The sequence below is a fragment of the Crotalus tigris genome, unplaced genomic scaffold, assembly GCF_016545835.1.
Source record: "Crotalus tigris isolate CLP2741 ecotype Arizona unplaced genomic scaffold, ASM1654583v1 scf7180000024341.3516292, whole genome shotgun sequence".
NCBI lineage: Eukaryota > Metazoa > Chordata > Lepidosauria > Squamata > Viperidae > Crotalus > Crotalus tigris.
In genome coordinates, this window is record NW_024100511.1 from 833,407 (window position 1) to 853,120 (window position 19,714).

Genomic DNA, 19,714 nt, shown 5'->3' on the forward strand with positions numbered 1-19,714 from the left:
GAACTCTCTGCTATGACCTGTCCATCTTGGGTGGCCCTCCACAGCATAGCTCATAGCTTCATTGAGTTATGCAAGCCCCTTCGTCACAACAAGGCAGTAATCCATGAAGGAGAGTACAGTGATGGCGAACCTTTTAGAGACCGAGTGCCCAAACTGCAACCCAAACCCCACTTATTTATCATTGGGTGCTGGATGGGTGTGGCCCACTGGGTGGGTGTGGCTCGAATGGATGTGACCTACTGGGTGGGCATGGCCAGCATGGGCATGGCCTACTGGGTGGGTGTGGCCAGCATGGGCGTGGCATACTGGGTGGGCATTGCCAGCTCAATGTCACTCATGTCAGGGGCACTTGTGCAGAGCTGGGCAGGACTGGGGCAGATTTGAGGGTCTCCGGCAGAGGGGGGATATGACCAGGGCAAGCGCCGGGTCATGGGCCACTGGAGGAGCCTCACTGATATTAAAGGGGGAAGAGATGATATTAAAGGGGGTGAGGGAAGACATATTAAAGGGGGTGGGGGAAGAGATGACATTAAAGAGGTTGGGGGAAGACATGATATTAAAGATGGGGGAGACATGATATTAAAGGGGGTGGGGGGAGACACGATATTAAAGGGGGTGAGGGAAGTGTGTGTGTCTGTGTGAGACAGAGAGAGAGATTCCCTTTTTGTAAGTTTGCTTACTCTGCAACGCTTTCCTTTCCCCCCAGTTTTCCTTCCCTGCTGGCTCAATCTCTCTTTCTCTCTGCCAATCTGGGTGGCAGAAGCATTTTTGAAGCCTCTGGAGCTCGCATCCATGGCCGTGGGGCGATTTTACAGTGCTTCAGTGGCCCGATAAGGCATTGGAGCCCTGGAAAATGCTTCTGCCACCCAAATCTAGGGCTGCAGAGCAATTTTGCTCCCCCCCCCATTGGCGATCTGGGCAGCAGAAGCGTTTTCCAGGCCTCCAACACCCGGATCGGGCCACTGGAGTGCCGTAAAAATGCTCCACGGCTATGGATACGAGCTCCAGAGGCTTGGAAAATGCTTCTCCCGCCCAGATCGGCCGGGGGGGGGGGAGCGAAATCGCTCTGCAGCCCTAGATCTGGGCGGCAGAAGCATTTTCCAGGCCTTCGACGCCAGAATTGGGCTGCTGGAGCACCGTAAAATCTCTCCAAGGCTATAGATGCGAGCTCCAGAGACTTTGAAAATGCTTCTACCACCCAGATCTAGGGCTGCAGAACAATTTTGCACCCCTCCATGGCCGATCTGGGCAGCAGAAGCTTTTTCCAAGCCTCTGGAGCTCACATCCATGGCCGTGGGGTGTTTTTACGGTGCTCCAATGGCCTGATCCGGTTCCAGAGGCCTGGAAAATGTGGCGGCAGGGAATGGTGGCAACATGATCTGCATGGCGGGTGCGGGGAAACGGCGGCAGCAGCGTGATTCGCATGGCAGCTGGGGGGCGGTGGCACATGATCCACGTGATGGGGGGAATGGTGGTGGCAACACAATCCACGCAGCTGTTGGGGGGGAGGCAGCAGCCGCAGGGTGATTTCTCACCCCCCCCCCACATGGCTGATCCAGGTGACAGAGACTTTTCCAGGCCTCCGAAGTCCGGATCAGGCCACTGCGGATCCGCAAAAATCACTCCCGAGGCTTACCTGGACTTGTGCTGGCAGCTGCTTCCACCATCCAGCCTGGATCCGCCCAGCTCTTGCAGTTGCTCCCTGGCTTTCAGTGCAGAGAGAAAGAGAGCCAAGAATGCAGGCGCACATGGAGAGGCAGAAGGGAGCAGTCTGGCCCTGCCTCCCTCTAGGGCGATGGCGCGCATGCCCACAGGGATGGCTCTGCGTGCCACAGGTTCACAACTTTGGATCTAGTACAAGCCACAATGACTATTGTTGAAATTATTCATAATGAGAAACACTCATAAATGAAAGACAATATCCTTTTTAGCAAGAATATATCCTAAAACCTATACCTCTTTCAATATCAAATGAAAAATAGCTTGCAAAAGCTACCAGATCTCAAGAGAAGGAAATCAATCTTCAATATTTTTAATATATTTAATATGTTAAACATTTTTCAATATTTTCCTTCTCATTTGCCTTCAGCAAAAATCATTTTTCAAAAAAGGAAAGGACCCCTACTACCAAATGTGTTTCCAAATTACAACACTTTAATGAGGACAACTAAAAAAGTAGCAACTGCCTTTATGCAACATATTAAACTGTGTTTGTGTTAAACTTTGCTTGTTTCTGTGAGCCTTAACAAATTTGGCTCAAACCCAGACTTCTTAATTTATGGCTCAGTGCATTGCGTAAACAGGAAATGAGCTGATTCATGGCTAATTCAGAGCTGTATGAACTTAGCCAGTATCTTTTCACTGAATGAAATGCGGTTTGGTTGATTAATCAATTAATTTTTATTTGATTCATTTATTAGTAACATTGATTAAAATTTCTGAATCTTATTAGGAACTACCTACACATTATCATGACAAAATGTTTCCCATTTGCAAGATGTAAGCCTTCTGTGCAATAAATCCCCTTCCAGGTCCATATAAAATAATCCTATTTTTATACTAGCTCCGGCACAAATGTCATGTTTTTCAAATAACTTCTTCTATTTTTAGACTGAATTGGAGGAAATCTGATGCATTAATAAATGCAAGAACTACATTACCTGGTAGCATAGTCCTGCAAATGTAGACTTGGTCTTTAGCCAAAGAATTGTTGCCTGTTGTTATAGCTCTGGGTAGTCTACTAGCATGATTAATAAGCTGCCAAATTCTTGATCATGGGTGATTTGGTGACTTGTTTTGATGTTATTGTAAGACCCAGTACTGTACTTGGAGGATATCTGCAAGACTATGTGGTTGTGGTCACCGATTAGACCCCTGTGTTCCCCTCTTGTATACAAGCCTGAAGGCCTCACTCAGTTTTAAAATAATGAGGAAAAAACCCACAAAACCCCACAAAATTTTATCTAAAAGAAAAGAAAAACATGCCAGAAAGTATGAGTATCCTACCTGCCTAACATCTCCCATCTTAAACTAGCCTGCTTGTTCCCACAGTTTCAAAGGACAGAAGTTTAGAACTCTTTCATTCTTTCTTCATCCCATTTTCATTACAAGCTCTAGATTTAGATATCATAGCCAAATGGATGCACATCACTGCATTGATGCTGCAATAAATGCTAATTTTGAAGCTACACAAAATAAAGAACTACCATGTGAAGATGGGACTTTTAATTAAACATATTTGAAAGAATTAAGAATTATTATTTTAAACTGGAAGGAAATGCAACACAATGCTTTCAGCTCTGGATACCAGAACTGCATTGATAACCTAGGGTTTGGGACAATTGGCTGCAGCCACCTTGCCCCAGTGCTTCACCACAGCACTCCTATGACAGCCTACCCACCACGGCCACCCCTCCCCAATGCACTACCCCAGCCTCCATACCCCAGCTGGAATGGGACAAATCACCATAGCCAATTCATCTCAGACAACTCGCCACAGCCAATTCGCTGCAGCCAACTCATCACGGCTAACTTGCTGCAGGATAGCTTGCCAGGGAGAACTCGCCATGGGACAACTAGCTGTGGGACAATTCAACTTAATTATTTAAAATATTTTTTAAAATTTGTATACATTTTTGTCATTCACATTTCATTTTGTCCCTCCTTTGGCACCCTTTCTTTAATGATTCTAATCCACTATTTCTTTGATATTAGTGTAACTCTTGTTCCACGGAGAGTTGTCCTGCTGGTGAGTTGGCCATGATGACTTGGCTATGGTGAGTTGTGGTAGACCCCACCCCAGGTGTTCCTCCTCAGGCATCCCTTCCTGTTCACCCCTCCCTCACTGCCTCACCCCAGGCAATTTACTGTGGGACAAACTACCCTGGCTGATTTGCCATGAGGGACAATTAGCCATGTGGGATAATTCATGGAATGCAGATGCCAATGCCCTGCAATGAGTCCCATGGGAGCTCCAACTGCTGCCACGCTGCCAGGATGGAGGGGCATGGGCAGCCTCAGTTCTCAAGGTGGCAGTGAGCCAATCCCACCAGCAAGAAGGTGAGTGCGCATCCATGAATTTAGTAATGTCCATGAAGCAAGATGAGCGAGGAAGGGCCCAATCCAGCCCGATACTATGTTCACCCCACTCATCTCTGCCATTGCTGCTGCTGCACATATTTATATGGCCCCCATACTCAGATGCTGGTGGGCACCTTTTGTGCTGCTCTGCCTGAAGTGCTTCCCTGCGAGAAGGATGTGACTGAAAGAAACTGGCTTCTTTCAGGATGGTAGCATTTTGTATATGCTTGCAGTGCCTCTTCCTTCTCATGAAACCCAATATTGCTGGTGCAATAACAGCAAGAGCCAAGAGATAACATGGCTGATCAGCTAACCAACATCCCTGTGAGGAAAAGTGTACCTAGTGGCTTTTCTCTTGTCTGGGCCTCCGGCTGAGAGGTGGCCCAGCAGCCCAGCTGACAGGTGGCCCAGCAGCTCAGCTGAGAGGCGGCCTGGCATCCCAACAACCCAACCCAACAGTCCAGAGGCAGGGGGATTCTAGAATGGGTTTTGAGGCAGCGAGAGGCCAGCTGAATGGAGGCAATGTCGTGCAAATGGAAGCTAGCTAACAGTGGTGGAATGGAGCTGGTTGGCAGCAGACTAGCAACTGAAAGCAGAACGGTGGACTAGCTGAGCAATGGCAGTCCAGAGCTAAGTGGCAGTGGAACAGAGTGCCCAGAGCAGCAAATTGTACCTGAAGACCCCAACAGTGGCCAGGCAACAAAAGGGCAAGAAGGCAGGGAGGAAAGGGATAAGTCCAAAAGACTTTTAGACAGGAAGGAACAGGATAAATCTTTCAAGGTAGGGAGTAGAGGGCTAAGAGCAAAACATTTCCTAGAACAGTGGCCCCCAACCTTTGGGGCACCAGAGACTGGTTCCATGAAGAGGGTGTGTGTGGACTGGAGGGGGACCGGAGAGGGCATGATTTCATGTGCTGCCTGCATCCTGTGGATGGGGCTTCACTTGTTTGTGCAGTCCGATTTCTGGCATGCCATGGACTGGTGCCGGTCCATGGATCAGGGGTTGGGGACCCCTGTCCTACAAAACAGCCAAAGATTTCCTGCAAAAAGAAGTGCATATCAAAGTGCATACTTTCACATACTTTTACATTTTTTAAATGAACTTTTATAATTTTAAATAAGATTTTTTTTCTAAATGTGTAGTTAAATCTTTTATATTTTGAACATTAATAAACTTTTAAAATTGTAATCCTTACACAAACTAGTAAGAAGAAACATTGTCATGGAGAAAGAGACTAAAAGTGTTGTGATTTTTAAAATATATTCCATGTATGTGCTTATGCCCATAAAAGACCCAATTTAAAGTGTACCAAATGTAAACTAAATGAGTTAATGGAAGAAAAAGTAAAGGGTAACTCTGGCCACTCTGAAACTCAGAAGCAACTCTAGCCACTCTGAAACTCAACTTACAAAATGAAAAACTCCAAACTAAGCAAGAAGACTATGTTTGAATTGAACATAATAAGGAACAATAAACTTTTAAAAGAAATGACCCTGTATATGAATTTTTAGAGGAAGATTGATGAAAACACGTCACTCATAGAAGAAAACAGCAACCAAAAACAATGATCCTGCTGTCTAATCAGCCCCTCTGGAGCTGAGCAATCAAGTCCATAGCCTCCCCCTGGAAGAAAGCATGCAGATACCTAGAAAAGAGGCATCATCGAGTTCTCCTGTGAAAGGAAGAAAAGCAGCTCAGACTTCTCTGGGGAAAAAGGCAGTTGTTGGTGATAGGAGATTTAATTTTCAGGGGAACAGAACCAGCCATCTGTAGACCAAACATTCAATCTAGGGAGATATGTTGTCTCCCTGGATCAAAAATCAAAGATGTCTCTGAAAACCTTACTAAAATATCCCTTTCTTCTCCTTTACGTAGGGACAAATGACCTAACAATGAACCTGAAAACAATGTTGAGAAATTATGAGCAGCTAGGCAAGAAAGTTAAGGAATTAGGAGCACAAGTGGTGTTTTCATCTGTACTTCCAATGAGGGAACAAACAAGTGTAGAAATGACCCACTGGTTTAAGAGAACCAGTGAACCACTGCCACCAAGAGAACTTTGAATTCCTAGATCATGGTTTGCATTACCTACACGAAGGGCTTCCGGCAAGGGATGGGCTGCACCTCACAAGAACTGGGAAGAATGTATTCAGAAAACAACTGGGTCAACTTATCAGAAGGGTTTTAAACTAAAATTGAGGGTGAGGGTGACCAATCCTTAGGATGTTTAGGACTTAATACCAAGCATAAACCTCAAGACAACCAATCAAACAATGAGCTAGGGAATGATGGGATGGAAGAAAAACTCAGATATAAACTAGGAGATATGGGAAGCATACCTAGGGTCAGCCATAAAGGACTCAAATGTAAAAGATCACTACATCTTTAGAGACCCCCTTGTCTTGGGGTAGAGCTTTTATATCCTTGATCCCAAAAGAAGACCAAGATCTTACTCTATCAAAAAATTATAGACCTATATCTCTTTTGAATGTAGATTATAAGATCTTTTCGAAAATTTTAGCTAATAGACTTATGATTGTGTTGAATCAACACATACATATGGATCAAACTGGCTTTATAACTGGAAGGTACATGAAAAATAATGTTAGACAAATTATTAACTTAATAGAATATTTGGATAAGAACAACCAAATCTCTGCAGGATTGATATTTTTAGATGCTGAAAAAGCTTTTGATCAGTTAAATTGGCAATTTATGTTAAGATTGGTCGAGGAAATGAACTTTGGAGATAAAATTTTACAGGCTCTTCGAGCCATTTATCAAAAACAAACGGCACAACTTATAGTTAATGGAGGTTTATCAGAGGTATTTCCAATTGAAAAGGGGACTAGACAGGGTTGTCCATTGTCGCCATTGCTGTTTGTTTTAACCTTGGAAATTTTGCTGATCAAAATTCGGGAATCATCGAAAATAAAAGGAATAGAAATTAATAAAAAAGAATATAAATTAAGGGCTTTTGCAGATGATCTGGTTGTTACTTTATCTCAATCAATTCACTCTGTAATGGAGTTGTTACAATTGATAAATCAGTATGGACAAGTTTCAGGTTTCAAAATTAATAACAATAAGACTAAAATATTGCCTAAAAACATGACCAACTTGGATAAGGAGACCTTGGTTAGATTGACAGGTTTCAAGGTTGTTAATAAGGTAAAATATTTGGGGGTTATTTTATCTGCTTCCAATGCAAAACTGTATAAAAATAATTATGAAAGGCTGTGGGTTAAAATATAAAAGGACTTGGACAATTGGAAAAAGCTGCAATTGTCCCTATTGGGGAGAATAGCAGCGATTAAAATGAATGTTTTGCCAAAGTTTCTTTTTTTATTTCAAATGATACCTATTCTAAAGAAAGAAGCAAATTTAGATGAATGGCAGAAAGGTATCAATAAATTTATCTGGGCAGGGAAAAAACCAAGAGTAAAACTTAAAATTATACAAGATATACGAGAGAGAGGTGGACTCAAGGTACCGAATCTGAAATTGTATTATGATGCTGTGGTTTTAACATTAATTAGTGATTGGGTTAACCTAACAAATGTCGATATACTCCTTTTGGAGGGGTGGGATTTACTTTTTGGATGGCATGCCTATTTAATTTATAATAAAAAGGTTGATAGGGTTTTTAAGTCTCATATCTTAAGAACTTCTTTACTTCGGGTTTGGAAGAAATATTATAGAATTGATTAAAGAATTCCATTATGGGCTATTCCATGGCATGCAATAGAAGGAATAAGGAGAGGAGTTAAGATGGATAGTATTTCTTATACACAATTACTTAAGTGGGATGGTAAAAATTGGCAATTAAAATCTATGGATGAACTAGTACAAGAAAATATTATTTATTCATGGTTTCAGTATAGACAATTATTGGAAAGGTGGAAGATAGATTATAATGTGGGCTTGCTTAGAGAGGATGAGAATTTGTTAAAACAAATTAGAGATCAAAGCCGAACCCATATTAAAAGAATTTATGGTGTGTTAGTGGAATTGGATTCAGAAGCAAAATTAGTTAAAGATTGTATGGTTAAATGGGCTCAAAATTTTGATGAACCAATTTCATTAGATATATGGGAGACTATTTGGGTGAGGAATGTTAAATTTACACAAGCCCAAAATTTACGGGAAAATTTCTATAAAATGTTTTATAGATGGCACCTTGATCCACAAAAAATGTCTTGTATGTATTCAAACTTGCAGCCTAAACGTTGGAGATGTAGTTGCTTGGATGCCACTTATTATCATATTTGGTGGTCATGTAAAAGCATAAAAGCTTTTTGGATTAAGATATGGTGGAATATACAAAGAATTTTCAAAAGAAGGATAAAATTTACTCCACAATTGTTTTTTTTAGGTATTGTCTCTGATTGTGACAACAAAGAAATTATTTTAATGTTAAACTTAATTACAGCGGCAAGGTTGTTAATAGGACAGTATTGGAAGAAGGAATTTTTGCCTACTTTGCAGGAATGGTTTCTTAAAGTTTCTTATTTATCTGAAATGGCAAAAATTTCGGCTTTTTTGAAAGATCAATCGCAAGAGAAGTATCTCTTGGTGTGGAAAAGATGGATAAATTTTATACAATATAGGTATGATATTAGAAAATATTATTTAGCTTTTGAATAATTTATATTTAAAGTTTAAGATATTATTTAGAAGTGTAGAATAGTTTAGTTTTTCTCTTTTTTTTCCTTTTATTATTTTTATTTTCTTTCTTTTCTTCTTTTTCTCTTTCTTTTTTTTATATATAATGGAGTTAATGTATTTAACAATTTGTTCATTGAATATAATCATATTTGTTTGTGGTTTATTTGAGTTTATAAGCTTTTTCTACTAAGTTTTAGTTAACTCTGTATCTAGCTCTGGGAAGAATGGGGGAGGTTTTGGGGAGGGTTGGGAGGGATTGGGAAAGGGGTTTTTATTGTAAAATTGTAAAAATTGTAATTAAAAAAAAAGATCACTACATCTCTATAGAAATACACAAAAGCAAGAATGAAAGCCTCCTAAAATACATATGGGTCAATATAAAAGGAAAAAAGAATGACATTGACATAAGTGTATACTACAGGCCATCCAACAAAACAGAAGAAATGTATGAACTTTTTTGCTAACTAGTTAACAAATGTATGTAGGAAATATATCAAACTAATAATGAGTGACTTTTAACTGGGAGACAAACTCTGCATCAAGTGGGAGACTGAATAGGTTCCTGACCAACCTAGCTGACAACATTGTCATTCAAAGGTAGAGGAGGAACTAGGGGGATAGCTATACTGTACCTAATTCTTACTAACAAAGAAGAAGTGATTAGAGGGGGTTAAAGTTGCTGGAACTTTATGCGAGAGTGACCATGTCATATTGGAATTCAATATAAAGCAGACACAAGCAATAGAACATAATCAAACCAGTGCCTTAGATCGGAGTCACTAACCTTTCTTGGTTGGCGGACCGCAGGGAAAGGGAGGGGGAAATGTTTTATGTGCACGCACATGGGACCGCAAGCATGCGTGTGATGCAAACAGGGTGGGGCTAGTGCTTGTATGATACTCGCTAGCCCTGCCCCATTCTTGTGCACAGCTCCATGTTTCTGCACCTGTGGCACGGCAGCATCCTATTTTCACTCCCCGATGTGTGGCAGCATCCCGTTTTTGCACCTTGTGGCATGGCAGCATCACATTTTTGCCCCATATGGTGCCCTGTTTTCATGCCCTGCAGTCACGGCACTAGTGTGAGTGGGGGAAGTGTGTACACACACATGCATGCACTGGCCAGTCTGTCCCATGAACCGGTGGCCAGCAGCCCACGGCCCACTACCTGGCCGTGGCCCACAGGTTGGGGACCCCTGTCTTAGACTTTTAAAAAGCTGATTTTAACAAACCCAGAGAGAGCTTGGGAAGGATTTCATGGATGAAAAAGGGGGAAAGAACTTAAGAAGGTTGGGAAACTCTGAAAAATATGATTATAAAAGTCCAGTCCAGCTCAATACCATTGAAAAAGGAAAGGAATCCAAGAAGAAACCAGCATGATTACACAAAGAATCTCTCTAATAAACTAACAAACAAAAAATGGAAAGAGGGACACATAACTAAGGCCGAATACAAACAAATAACCCGAACTTGCAAAGATGAAATCATAAAAGCTAAGGCTCAGAATGAAGTAAGACTTGCAACAAATGTCAAGAATAATAATAAAGAACTTTCTTTTAACATATAAAAAACAAAAAAAAGTCAAGGAAACAATTGGTCCATTAATGAAAAAAGATGGCAAGGAAGTAATGGGCAGTAGAGAAAAAGCAGAGTTACTTAATTCATTCTTTTCAACTGTCTTTACAAAAACACTAAAAACACAACCATAAAAGACATACTAGGAGTACAAATTAAAATAAGCAAGAAAATGGTAAGAGAATACCTGTCCATTCTAGATGAGTTGAAATCAATAGGCCTGATGGATTTCAGTCCAGAGTTCTGAAGGAGCTGGCAGATATGATCTCAGAACCATTGAACTATATCTTTCAAAGATCCTGGAGACCAGAGAACCACCTGAGGACTGGAAAAGAACTGATGTGGTTCTCATCTTCAAAAAAGAAAAAAAAAACATATCCAGAAAACTACAGACCAATCAGCATAGCATTAATACCTGGGAAGATCCTGGAAATTATAATCAAGCAACAGATCTGTGAACACATAGAACTCTGATGTCTCCCTTGGGCAATTCCCCAGAGTCCTGCTCAGATGTCAGCTCAGGGGAAGTTGAGCTCATTCCTAGCACGTCAGGAACTGGGCTGATTGATGGTTCTGAACAGCTGTTTGAAAGAGATTTGGAGGAGGCTTCAGCTGGGGTAAGTTTGCAGTGAAGAGAAGGAGGAACTCCCTTCTGCACCTGATCTGAGAAAAGATAGGAGCAGTGAAGGTCAGCCAGAGTACTTGAGAGGAGAAGACCCTGCCCTGGCTATTTATCACAACAGACCGAGGAAGACGTTGCTGGGAACAATGTGTTGGTTTCTAGTTGTTTGTTTGATTGTTGTAATTCCTGTTTCACTTTGCATTGACACTATATTTGGAATTGTGCCTTGAAGACTCTGAACTTTTCTTGCCACATAAGCTCTTTTGTATGTGTATTTAAGTTTTGCCGGATGGAGTTATTTTATTTGAGCAACTTTCAATTGCTTTGTGGACTGTTAGGCCATTGCTCTGTGGACCAATCTTGGCCTGATCATGGCTGGACTTAATTGGGACAGTTCTGAGGTTTGGGTGGAAAGCTGGAAAGTTTTCCTTCGGGGCTGACCATTCATCCAAAGAAGAGGAAGTGGTGTGATCAAAAGAGGAAACGTGGCAAACACAGAAGTCTAATATCTAGGCTAAAAGCTAGATCGTACATCTATTTTGTTTGCAAATGCTCGCTCCTTAGAGCCAAAAATGGATTACTTGAGGCTAGATTTAACAACAAACCAGAGGTGAGAAACTATTGTGTCATCACTGCAACAGAAACTTGATTAAAGCCCTCTGTCCCACATAGTGCTGCTAGCTTGATGGGATTTTCAACATTTCGGCTGTACAGGAGTTTTGCTTTTAGTGGCAAATCCCAGGGAGGAGGTGTCTGTTTTTATATAAATGACAGATGGTGTAATAATGCCAAGGTGGTTTCAAGTCTGTGCTCCCCTGATGTGGAGTTTTTGGCCATCAAATGCAGACCCTTATATCTGACTAGAGAATTTTCTGTTACCATTATCACAGCTATGTATACTCCTCCTGATGCAAACAGAGAAGAGGCCCTGAATGTTCTCTATCACACCATCAGTGACTTATAAACTAATTACTCAGAGGGTGCATTTATTGTAGTGAGAGACTTTAATCAAGTTGATTTGAAAGCTACTCTTTCCCATTTCCAGCAATATGTGAACTTTGCAACTTGCTTATTCTAACATCAAGAATGCATTCAAAGCTATTCCCTGCCCTCACCTGGGCCCCTCTGACCATTTTTCAGTGCTACTTATTCTAGTATATAAACCTTTATTTCAGAGTGAAACCTACAGTAAAGCAGATGAGGGTTTGGGCAGAGGCAGCTAGAGAAGCATTACATTATTGTAATTACATTACAAACTTTGAGTGCATGGATTGAGGTATGTTTAAAAAAGCAGCAACTGATAATCAACATATAAATGTGGAGGAATATGCCACCATGGTGCCTGCATATAGGATGTCTGTGTCCTTAAAAGCAATGTTGTGAGGGCGAATGAAAAACCATGGCTGACCTATGAAGTCCGCAAGATGCTGAAAGCATGGAATATGGCTTTTAAATCCGGCAATAAGCTGACATTTTGAACAGCCAAAGCTAATTTGAAAAGTGCCATAAAAGGTGCAAAGGAAGCCCATTGTCAGAAAATTCAGAATGTTTTTCAGAACCCAACAAACACAGGCACATGTGGCAATGAATCCAGGCCATTACAGATTATAAGGAAGCTCCATCGAGATGCAAGGTCGACACAGATCTCCTAAATAGCTGAATACATTTTTTGAAAGATTTGAAGCATCAAATAGCACCCCTGCTAGGAAAGCTGTGCCCCATCTGGATGAGCAAGAGCTTAGCTTTGATGTCATCTCTGTCCAGAAAACACTGTGTAATGTTAATATTTGGAAGGCAGCAGGCCCAGATAACATCCTTGTGCTTAGGGAATATGCTGATGAGCTGCCTTGTGTTCTTACAGATATTTTCAATCTCTTATTGCAGAAGGCAGTGGTCCCATAGTGTTTTAAGACAGCCATCATTCATTTTGCCAGTGCCAAAAAAGTCCACAATTACTGATCTCAATGTTTACCATCCGGTTGCATGGCATCATCATTATGAAATGCTTTGAGAGGCTGATAAAAGACATTATTGTATCTAGCCTGGTATATATTAACTTCTTTAATCTAGATCCATTATTACACCATCAAATGTTTCCTCTCTTCTTCTGGTTTGTGTATATTGTTTGGAATAAGAAAGGCCATTTGGTTAAAGTATTTTTGGAAGAACGAACCCATAGATATTCATTAAACAGCCTTTCTCCTTCTTCAATTCCCCACAGTTCTTCTAACAGCTCTATCTTCCATTCAATCAGTTCTTATTCCTTTTCCTCAAATGTGTTCTGAATTCTTGACTGGTTAGATGTCTTTTCTATTTCCGATATTATCATTCCTAGTTCTTCAGTTGTCTGAATCTGTTGGTTAGTTCCTTCCTTTATGTCCTCCATCTTTGGATCTGCTTCCTCCAGTTTTCCTTCTATTTTCTGGGTTGCTAGTTCCTTCTTTGTAGTCATGTTCTGGGTTTGTAAATTTAGGTTAGAACATTGTTCTTTTATCTCCTTTGTGTTATTTCTAGTCTCATCATGAGCTAAAGCAATAGTCTCTTGTATTGATTTCAACATGGAGAGAATTTTTTTCTAATCTTCATCCATATTTTCTTGGTGGTAAATCAAACTGAAGACTTTGGGGACAGGTGTTAGAGATGGTTTTTTTACCATTTAAAGCTAAGTAGGGGACATCCATTTCATTTTTTGTAGGTGGATTTATAATAAAAATTGTTCATCAATCAAAGATTTGTAATCCAAAATGTTCCATCATCTCAAGCATGATGTGTGTTTCTCCTGCAGGGAAATAGTTCCACAGCATAGCTCTGAAAGTCAGTTAATATTTATATTCATAGTTCAGGCAGTAGTTCATCGTCTTTACCACACCAATAAGCAGTCCCAAAGTTTTTTTTCCCATTTTCCCAGATGCAGTCTTCAAAAGTGAAAGTTTTCAAGGACAGCAAGTCTTATCTAAATCTGGGCTTCAAGCCAAGTGTCCTTTAGGAATAACAAATTGTAGTGCCATAATTCACCACTAGATGTCAGTAGTGCCATTTTCCAGCTTTTTAAATCCAAACTTATATTACAAGCTTTTCAAATCTTTTTTTTTAAAAAGTCTCAAAAGCACTTTTAGTCCCCAAATTTCAAAGCCATATATGTGTATTAATTCCAAATTATTCTTGTAATTTTTGTTTCCCCAAAGTAATTAGTTTGCCACTTTTCTTTTCCTGAGGGAATGGGATGAAAATTCCCCTTTCCTCTCTCATTGGGGGAGGGTGTTTGGGCAATTTTTTCCAGGAAGAAGTCTTAGAGTCATAAAGAGAGGATAGGATAGGGTCTCACCCAGTTTCATCCACATTGCTGAAATATTGCTTCTTAATGCTTATTGTCTTCCATTGTCAGCAGCTTCTGACTGGCTAACGAATGTAGCCAGTCTTTCCCCTGCCGGTTTGGAGGGCTTCCTTGGATCAAACGGAAGGGCCGCCGCCTTCACGCGATCAACGAGGGCCCCCTCCTTGCTTGTCGCCTTTACAGGGCAACTTTTGACCCTTTCCAAGGTTCCCAGTGGGGCAAAATCAAACGTGAAAGACAAAGCCCTGTCTTCCTGTGCCTGTTCTGCCGTGATGTCAAACCAGAAGCCAAAGGAGTTTTTTCTTAATTTGTTTCCTTCAAATCTTCCTGAAAAGTGTTTTCCTCTTCTTCTGATCTATCAAGTATCGGAAATCAAAGTCAATAGCACAATGCCTCTCCTTGGCATGATGCTGTTCATGTATATGTCATATATGAAGTTTCCACAATAAGAAAACAGGTTAAAGAAACTGGATTTGTAAAAGTACCAAAGAACTTGGTGTCAATTTATTTACTGATGTCATTATTACAACCTAGATTTCTGGAGGCTCTAAGTAGCTTTCATTATTAATATCAGAATAATAAAAATAAATGCAAATTGAAGAATTATTGCAGGGAGTGCAACTTTCTGATGGCCTATATGCAAGTAACATTTTTGAGTGTCTGGGTTTCAAACAAAATATGGGCCCCCTCATATGCTTGGATGGAGCTGAAATGGGGGAGGAACTGGGTTTTTTTTCAACTATCTTCACTTTAGCTGAGGGTATATTTGCACTTGAATCAGAAGCACCAAGGCATTTCCAGGTTGAAAAGGGGACCCCAGTTGGGGTTCCTTTCATGTTCCTAGCAGGAGCTGAAGTGAAGGACGAGAGCTCAACCTTGCCCCATGGCAGCTCTTGGATCTTGAATGCGGACTTGCTAACCTCCTGTCCAGTGCTCCAATCACTTGGGCCACCATGCTACTTCTAGCTGAGGTGTGCCACCTACTTCCAAATGGCAAGAAATTGGGTGATAAATCTGAGCAATTTTACAGTTGGCTTTGAGAGTGACAGAAAGGAGCTTGGAGTAGCCCGTTACTGGAGTCTTGGAATAAGAAGGTAATACAGGCTGATTTCAACAGAAGTCCACTTGAATGCCATTAAGAAAATTAAACTTCAAATGGAATATAAAAAGTTACAATTTTAGTAAGAGATGAGACTCATAAAAGTGACATTGTACATGTTTCAAAGCTTTGTGCCAAGTATAAGCTACTTAATTTCCAATCTCCTTTAGTGCAATGGTCTGATTTTTAAAAGCATGGGAAGTAAAACTAAGTATGTTGACTGTGCCTACATGATCAAAGTCCTGTCCTTTTTGATATCTCCCTGCCCCTAATTATTATTTATGGTTAACTAAAAGGTCTGTGATTAACTAGAAGGTCTGTGTTTTTGAGTAATTTGTCAATGGAATGAATCTGGAACAAGGGACAGCTTTCACTCTCCTTGTTCTTCTACATATATAAATGCCACATGGATAAAATTAGTCCTAAAAATTCCAGCCCAACTTTTAATTTCCAACATAAATATTTCCACAGGTCAAGGCCCTTTTCCTGTCTAAAAATATCTAAAGGGTTATTCTTATCCATTTACCTCTTATCATAAATTCAGTATTATCTTAAACCTGGATTTTAGATTTATAGATAGCAATGAATCTTTCTCAGAATTTCCCTCCTTTCCCTTTTTGAAAAAATGCCATTATTCTTTATTCCTTATAGCAAGCTTCTGCTGAATCAACTTTTAAGTGTCCTCTCTTAAGCATAACCTTCACCTTCCTCCAAGGTTTATTCACATCAATTTCTCATGCCCACTATACCTTACGCTGATATTTCTCACAAATAAACAAGGTATTTTTGCTTATCTGAGTCTTAGGACTGAGCAGTGCTTGGAATCTGAAGTAAATTTGGAGAAATTTGCTTGGAGAACAACCAAGCAAATCAGAAACTATTTCAAATAGATTTGGGAGGAGGTATTGCAACAAGACCCTTTGCTTCTTTCTGTTTTAAATGTTTTCTTATACTTATGGGATACACTAAGCCATGATTTGTTGAATGTTGTTTAGCACCATGCATAATGGTTAGTCTACTAGCACTCAAAGCATTTTAAGAGAATCATATTGCTGATAGTTGGTACTCCTCAAACAAATACCTGTTTTAAACAGAAATGCTGGGATAGCCTGGATCAGTGATCCCCAACCTTTCTGGCTTTGCAGAATAGCAGGTGGTAGGGGACAGGGAATGATTATGTGTGAGTGGCGGGCACATGTGCACGCAGCTCCATTTGTGTGAGCGGCGGGCATATGTGTCCCATTTGCACAAATGGAGCTGCGCACACGTGTGTTCACCCACTGCTTGTGCATGTGGAGCTATGTGTGCGCACGTGCTCACCCACCACTTCTGCAGCTCAGTAGTGAGCTGAGGCCCGGGGGTTGGGACCCCTGGTCTGAATGATGATGATTTTATCCAGGAAGAAGAAATGTCATGCTTCCACATTTTCCTTTATCTTCTGCAAGAAGGGGTGATGCTGTGAAATTTCTGAAGCAACCATTTGTGAGATATTCTTGCTACTGTTTTTTGATGTCAACTTCCTAGCCTGCAGGTTAGCCAAACAAAATACACATCAACGTTCTCATACTCTCAGACAGCTATTTGAAAAGGAGAAGCTAGGTAAGTACCTCCAAATTTTTGTGTCATGTGCTCAGGTGTGTGTGTGTGTGTGTGTGTGAATGTGTGAAGGGGAACCTTCTTTTCCTCTTGCTGCAGCTGAACCCTCTTTCCTCCATGCCATTCCTAGCAACCCCAGACTCTTGAGTCTGGAAAGCAAGGGGTTTGGCTGAAGTGCAGGAACTTCTGCAAGTAGAAAAAGAACTGCATGTGAGTGAGACACACAGAAAGAGAAAACTCGTAACTGGCAGTTGCCACCTGATCCCTGAAGAAAGTCCTGCTAAAGAGCTCTGATTTTTTTCTTTCTTTGTGTATGTATGTGTAGTAAGATCTTGAGATAAAAGAATTGATGTGAAAAGATGGGCTAATTATGTTGATAATGCTGATCTATAGAAAACCCATAGAAAGCAAAGTAGTCCAGGGAAATCATTGGCTTTTATACAGCTGTTAAACATCTTTAATCAGCAGAAACAAAAAAAATAAAGTTTTGTTAGGAAATTACTGAAATAAGCCATGAAAAAAATCTTTACCCTGGTTTACCTAGCCAGCAAAACGGGGCAAACAAAAACTGCCCTTTTCTCTCCCTTTATCTCTTCCACCAAGAAGAACAGCCCAAGTTTTTATCATTTTCCTGGAGAAGGAATGTTTAAACTCATTTAGAAGTGAGATACCTGCTATTGGTGGAAGGAAGTTTTATTTTGAGTTTCCTGTATGTTTTAGAGAAATATTTTGACTTTCTGCCTTTCTAAACAATGAGGCATGCCCAACCACAGATGCCTCATGAAATTCCTAGATACTGGTTATGTAAGTTCTTGTTTGTGCCTGTTGTGTTCTCCGTTTGCATGCGAATGATGATGACACATGATGGTAACGAATAATACTTTATTACTCCTACTCCAACTCCGACTCCAACTCCTAGCAAAACAGCAAAAGGCACGCAGGCCTTTTATAGGGCTTGAACCCCAGACAGAGTAAACCAATAAGAGTTCTTCTTTCTTCGCGCCTTGCGCATGCGCACAATGCTGGAGCTGCTCTGTCTGGTCCCGGGCAGTTTTTAGAATGCCCGGGCCCATTTGCAACAATTCTTGGGCCTGCTGAGTTTCCTCATCAGGTCCAGGACACAACACCCCTCCCCCCTGGATAGAACACACACAATTTCACTTCCTTACAATCATAATAAAATAAATCAAAAGAAAATAATAGTCTGCTCACATGCAGATACCCTTCTTCTACTAAAATAGTTAGCCAACCAAACCACTCTCTAATGTGGACTTCGCGTGTCTATCTTTTACCCCACAAAGGTCCCATCTCCTCAACCTAGACACATAAGGTCCCTTGTACTGACAAGAACCTCACATATTTGCCTAGATGCTTAGGAGGGGCCTTAGCCCGTTGTGACCTATGCAAGGTTAGGGAGGGTGCCTGGCCTGTCAGCTCACCTGCCCGGCTAGGCAGACCAGGACTTGTTCTTAAGGGTGCCTGGCCTACTGGCCTGTCTGTTGGGCTCGCTAGACCAGGACTTTTATGCACACATTTTGCAGGTAACCCCTGGTGAGGCGTACCGGCAGAATTGCCAGAGCTCTCCCCAGGCTCCGTGAGAGCAGCTGAAATTCCCCAACCCTCTGAATTGGCTGAGGAACTTAGTCCCTTGAGCTCATGACCAGTCTCGGACGTGACCTGCATTGCAGGTGTGCCCCAATACTCCCAGTCCCCTGTGGCCGAGCTGCCAGAGTCAGGAGCCGCCTCAATGGCAAACCCTGCCTCAGGTGAATTCCTGTTTGGAGCATTTGCGGATACGCATGACTCCCTGTTTGGTGCAATAGCTGAACTCTGAGAATGTCCTTGCACCTCCCGTGGGAAGTCCCTAGCGCCCTGCGGTACGTCCCAGGAACAGTGAGGTTGTATCTCATAAGGTGGACCTGAAGTGTGAGATTGTGTCTCAGGAGGTTGACCTGAAGTGAGACTTAATTCCTGGGTCTCCTCCCCCCTGAGAGCGGACACAGGGGTGGAATCCACAGGGGACAATCGCCCACGCAATTGATCGATGTGACGCCACAGGACATGGCCATCTCCCAAGGTCACTTCGTATGATAGAGGTCCAGAGATCTTATAGATGACAGCAGGAACCCACAGATGACCAGGAGCATAGTTCCTTGCCCAGATCGGATCACCCAACTGAAGTCTCCTTGGTGCCCGCGGATGTGACACCTGTGAAGCCACCCGGTCTGGGTGCAACCTGTCTAATTTAGTAATGAGTCTGCGACCCCAGCGGAATTCAGCTGGCTCTTACCTGTGGTCGTGCAAGGTGTGGTGCAGTGTGCAAGAAGAAAGTCAGCTAACCTGTGATGCCAGTTACCGTAAGTCAGTTTCTTGAGGGCATCTTTGGTGGTGCGCACCATTCTCTCTGCCAGTCTGTTGGAAGATGGATGGAAGGGAGCCGATGGTGCATGCCGGATCAGGTTGGCCTGAAGAAAAGTCTGGAACTCAGAAGAGGTAAATTGAGGGCCATTATCTGAAACCAGAACATCTGGAAGACCGTGTGATGCAAAAATTCCTCTCAACACCTGGATGGTCCGGGCAGTAGTAGTAGAGGAAACAGGAACAACCTCTAGCCACTTGGAATGGCTATCAACCACAACCAGGAAGAATTGCCCCTGAAAGGGCCCAGCGTAATCTATATGCACCCTAGACCATGGGGTTTGAGTTTCCTCCCACCTATGAACTGGTGCCTGAGGCGTTTC

At 41.7% G+C, this 19,714-nt stretch overlaps 1 protein-coding gene across 9 annotated transcripts in view; it reads right to left on the reverse strand.

Moving 5' to 3' along the window:
- LDB2 (LIM domain binding 2) overlaps positions 1–19,714 on the reverse strand; it is a 375,607-nt gene that overhangs the window by 28,833 nt on the left and 327,060 nt on the right. The window contains exon 6 of one of the 9 annotated variants that reach the window (XM_039326506.1): positions 3,753–5,119. The exons of the other annotated variants lie outside the window; for them this stretch is intronic. Coding sequence (XP_039182440.1) covers positions 4,856–5,119 — 264 coding nt within the window. The 3' untranslated portion in view covers positions 3,753–4,855. Of the gene's footprint in view, positions 1–3,752; positions 5,120–19,714 lie in introns of those variants that run through there. 9 annotated transcript variants of the gene reach the window in all.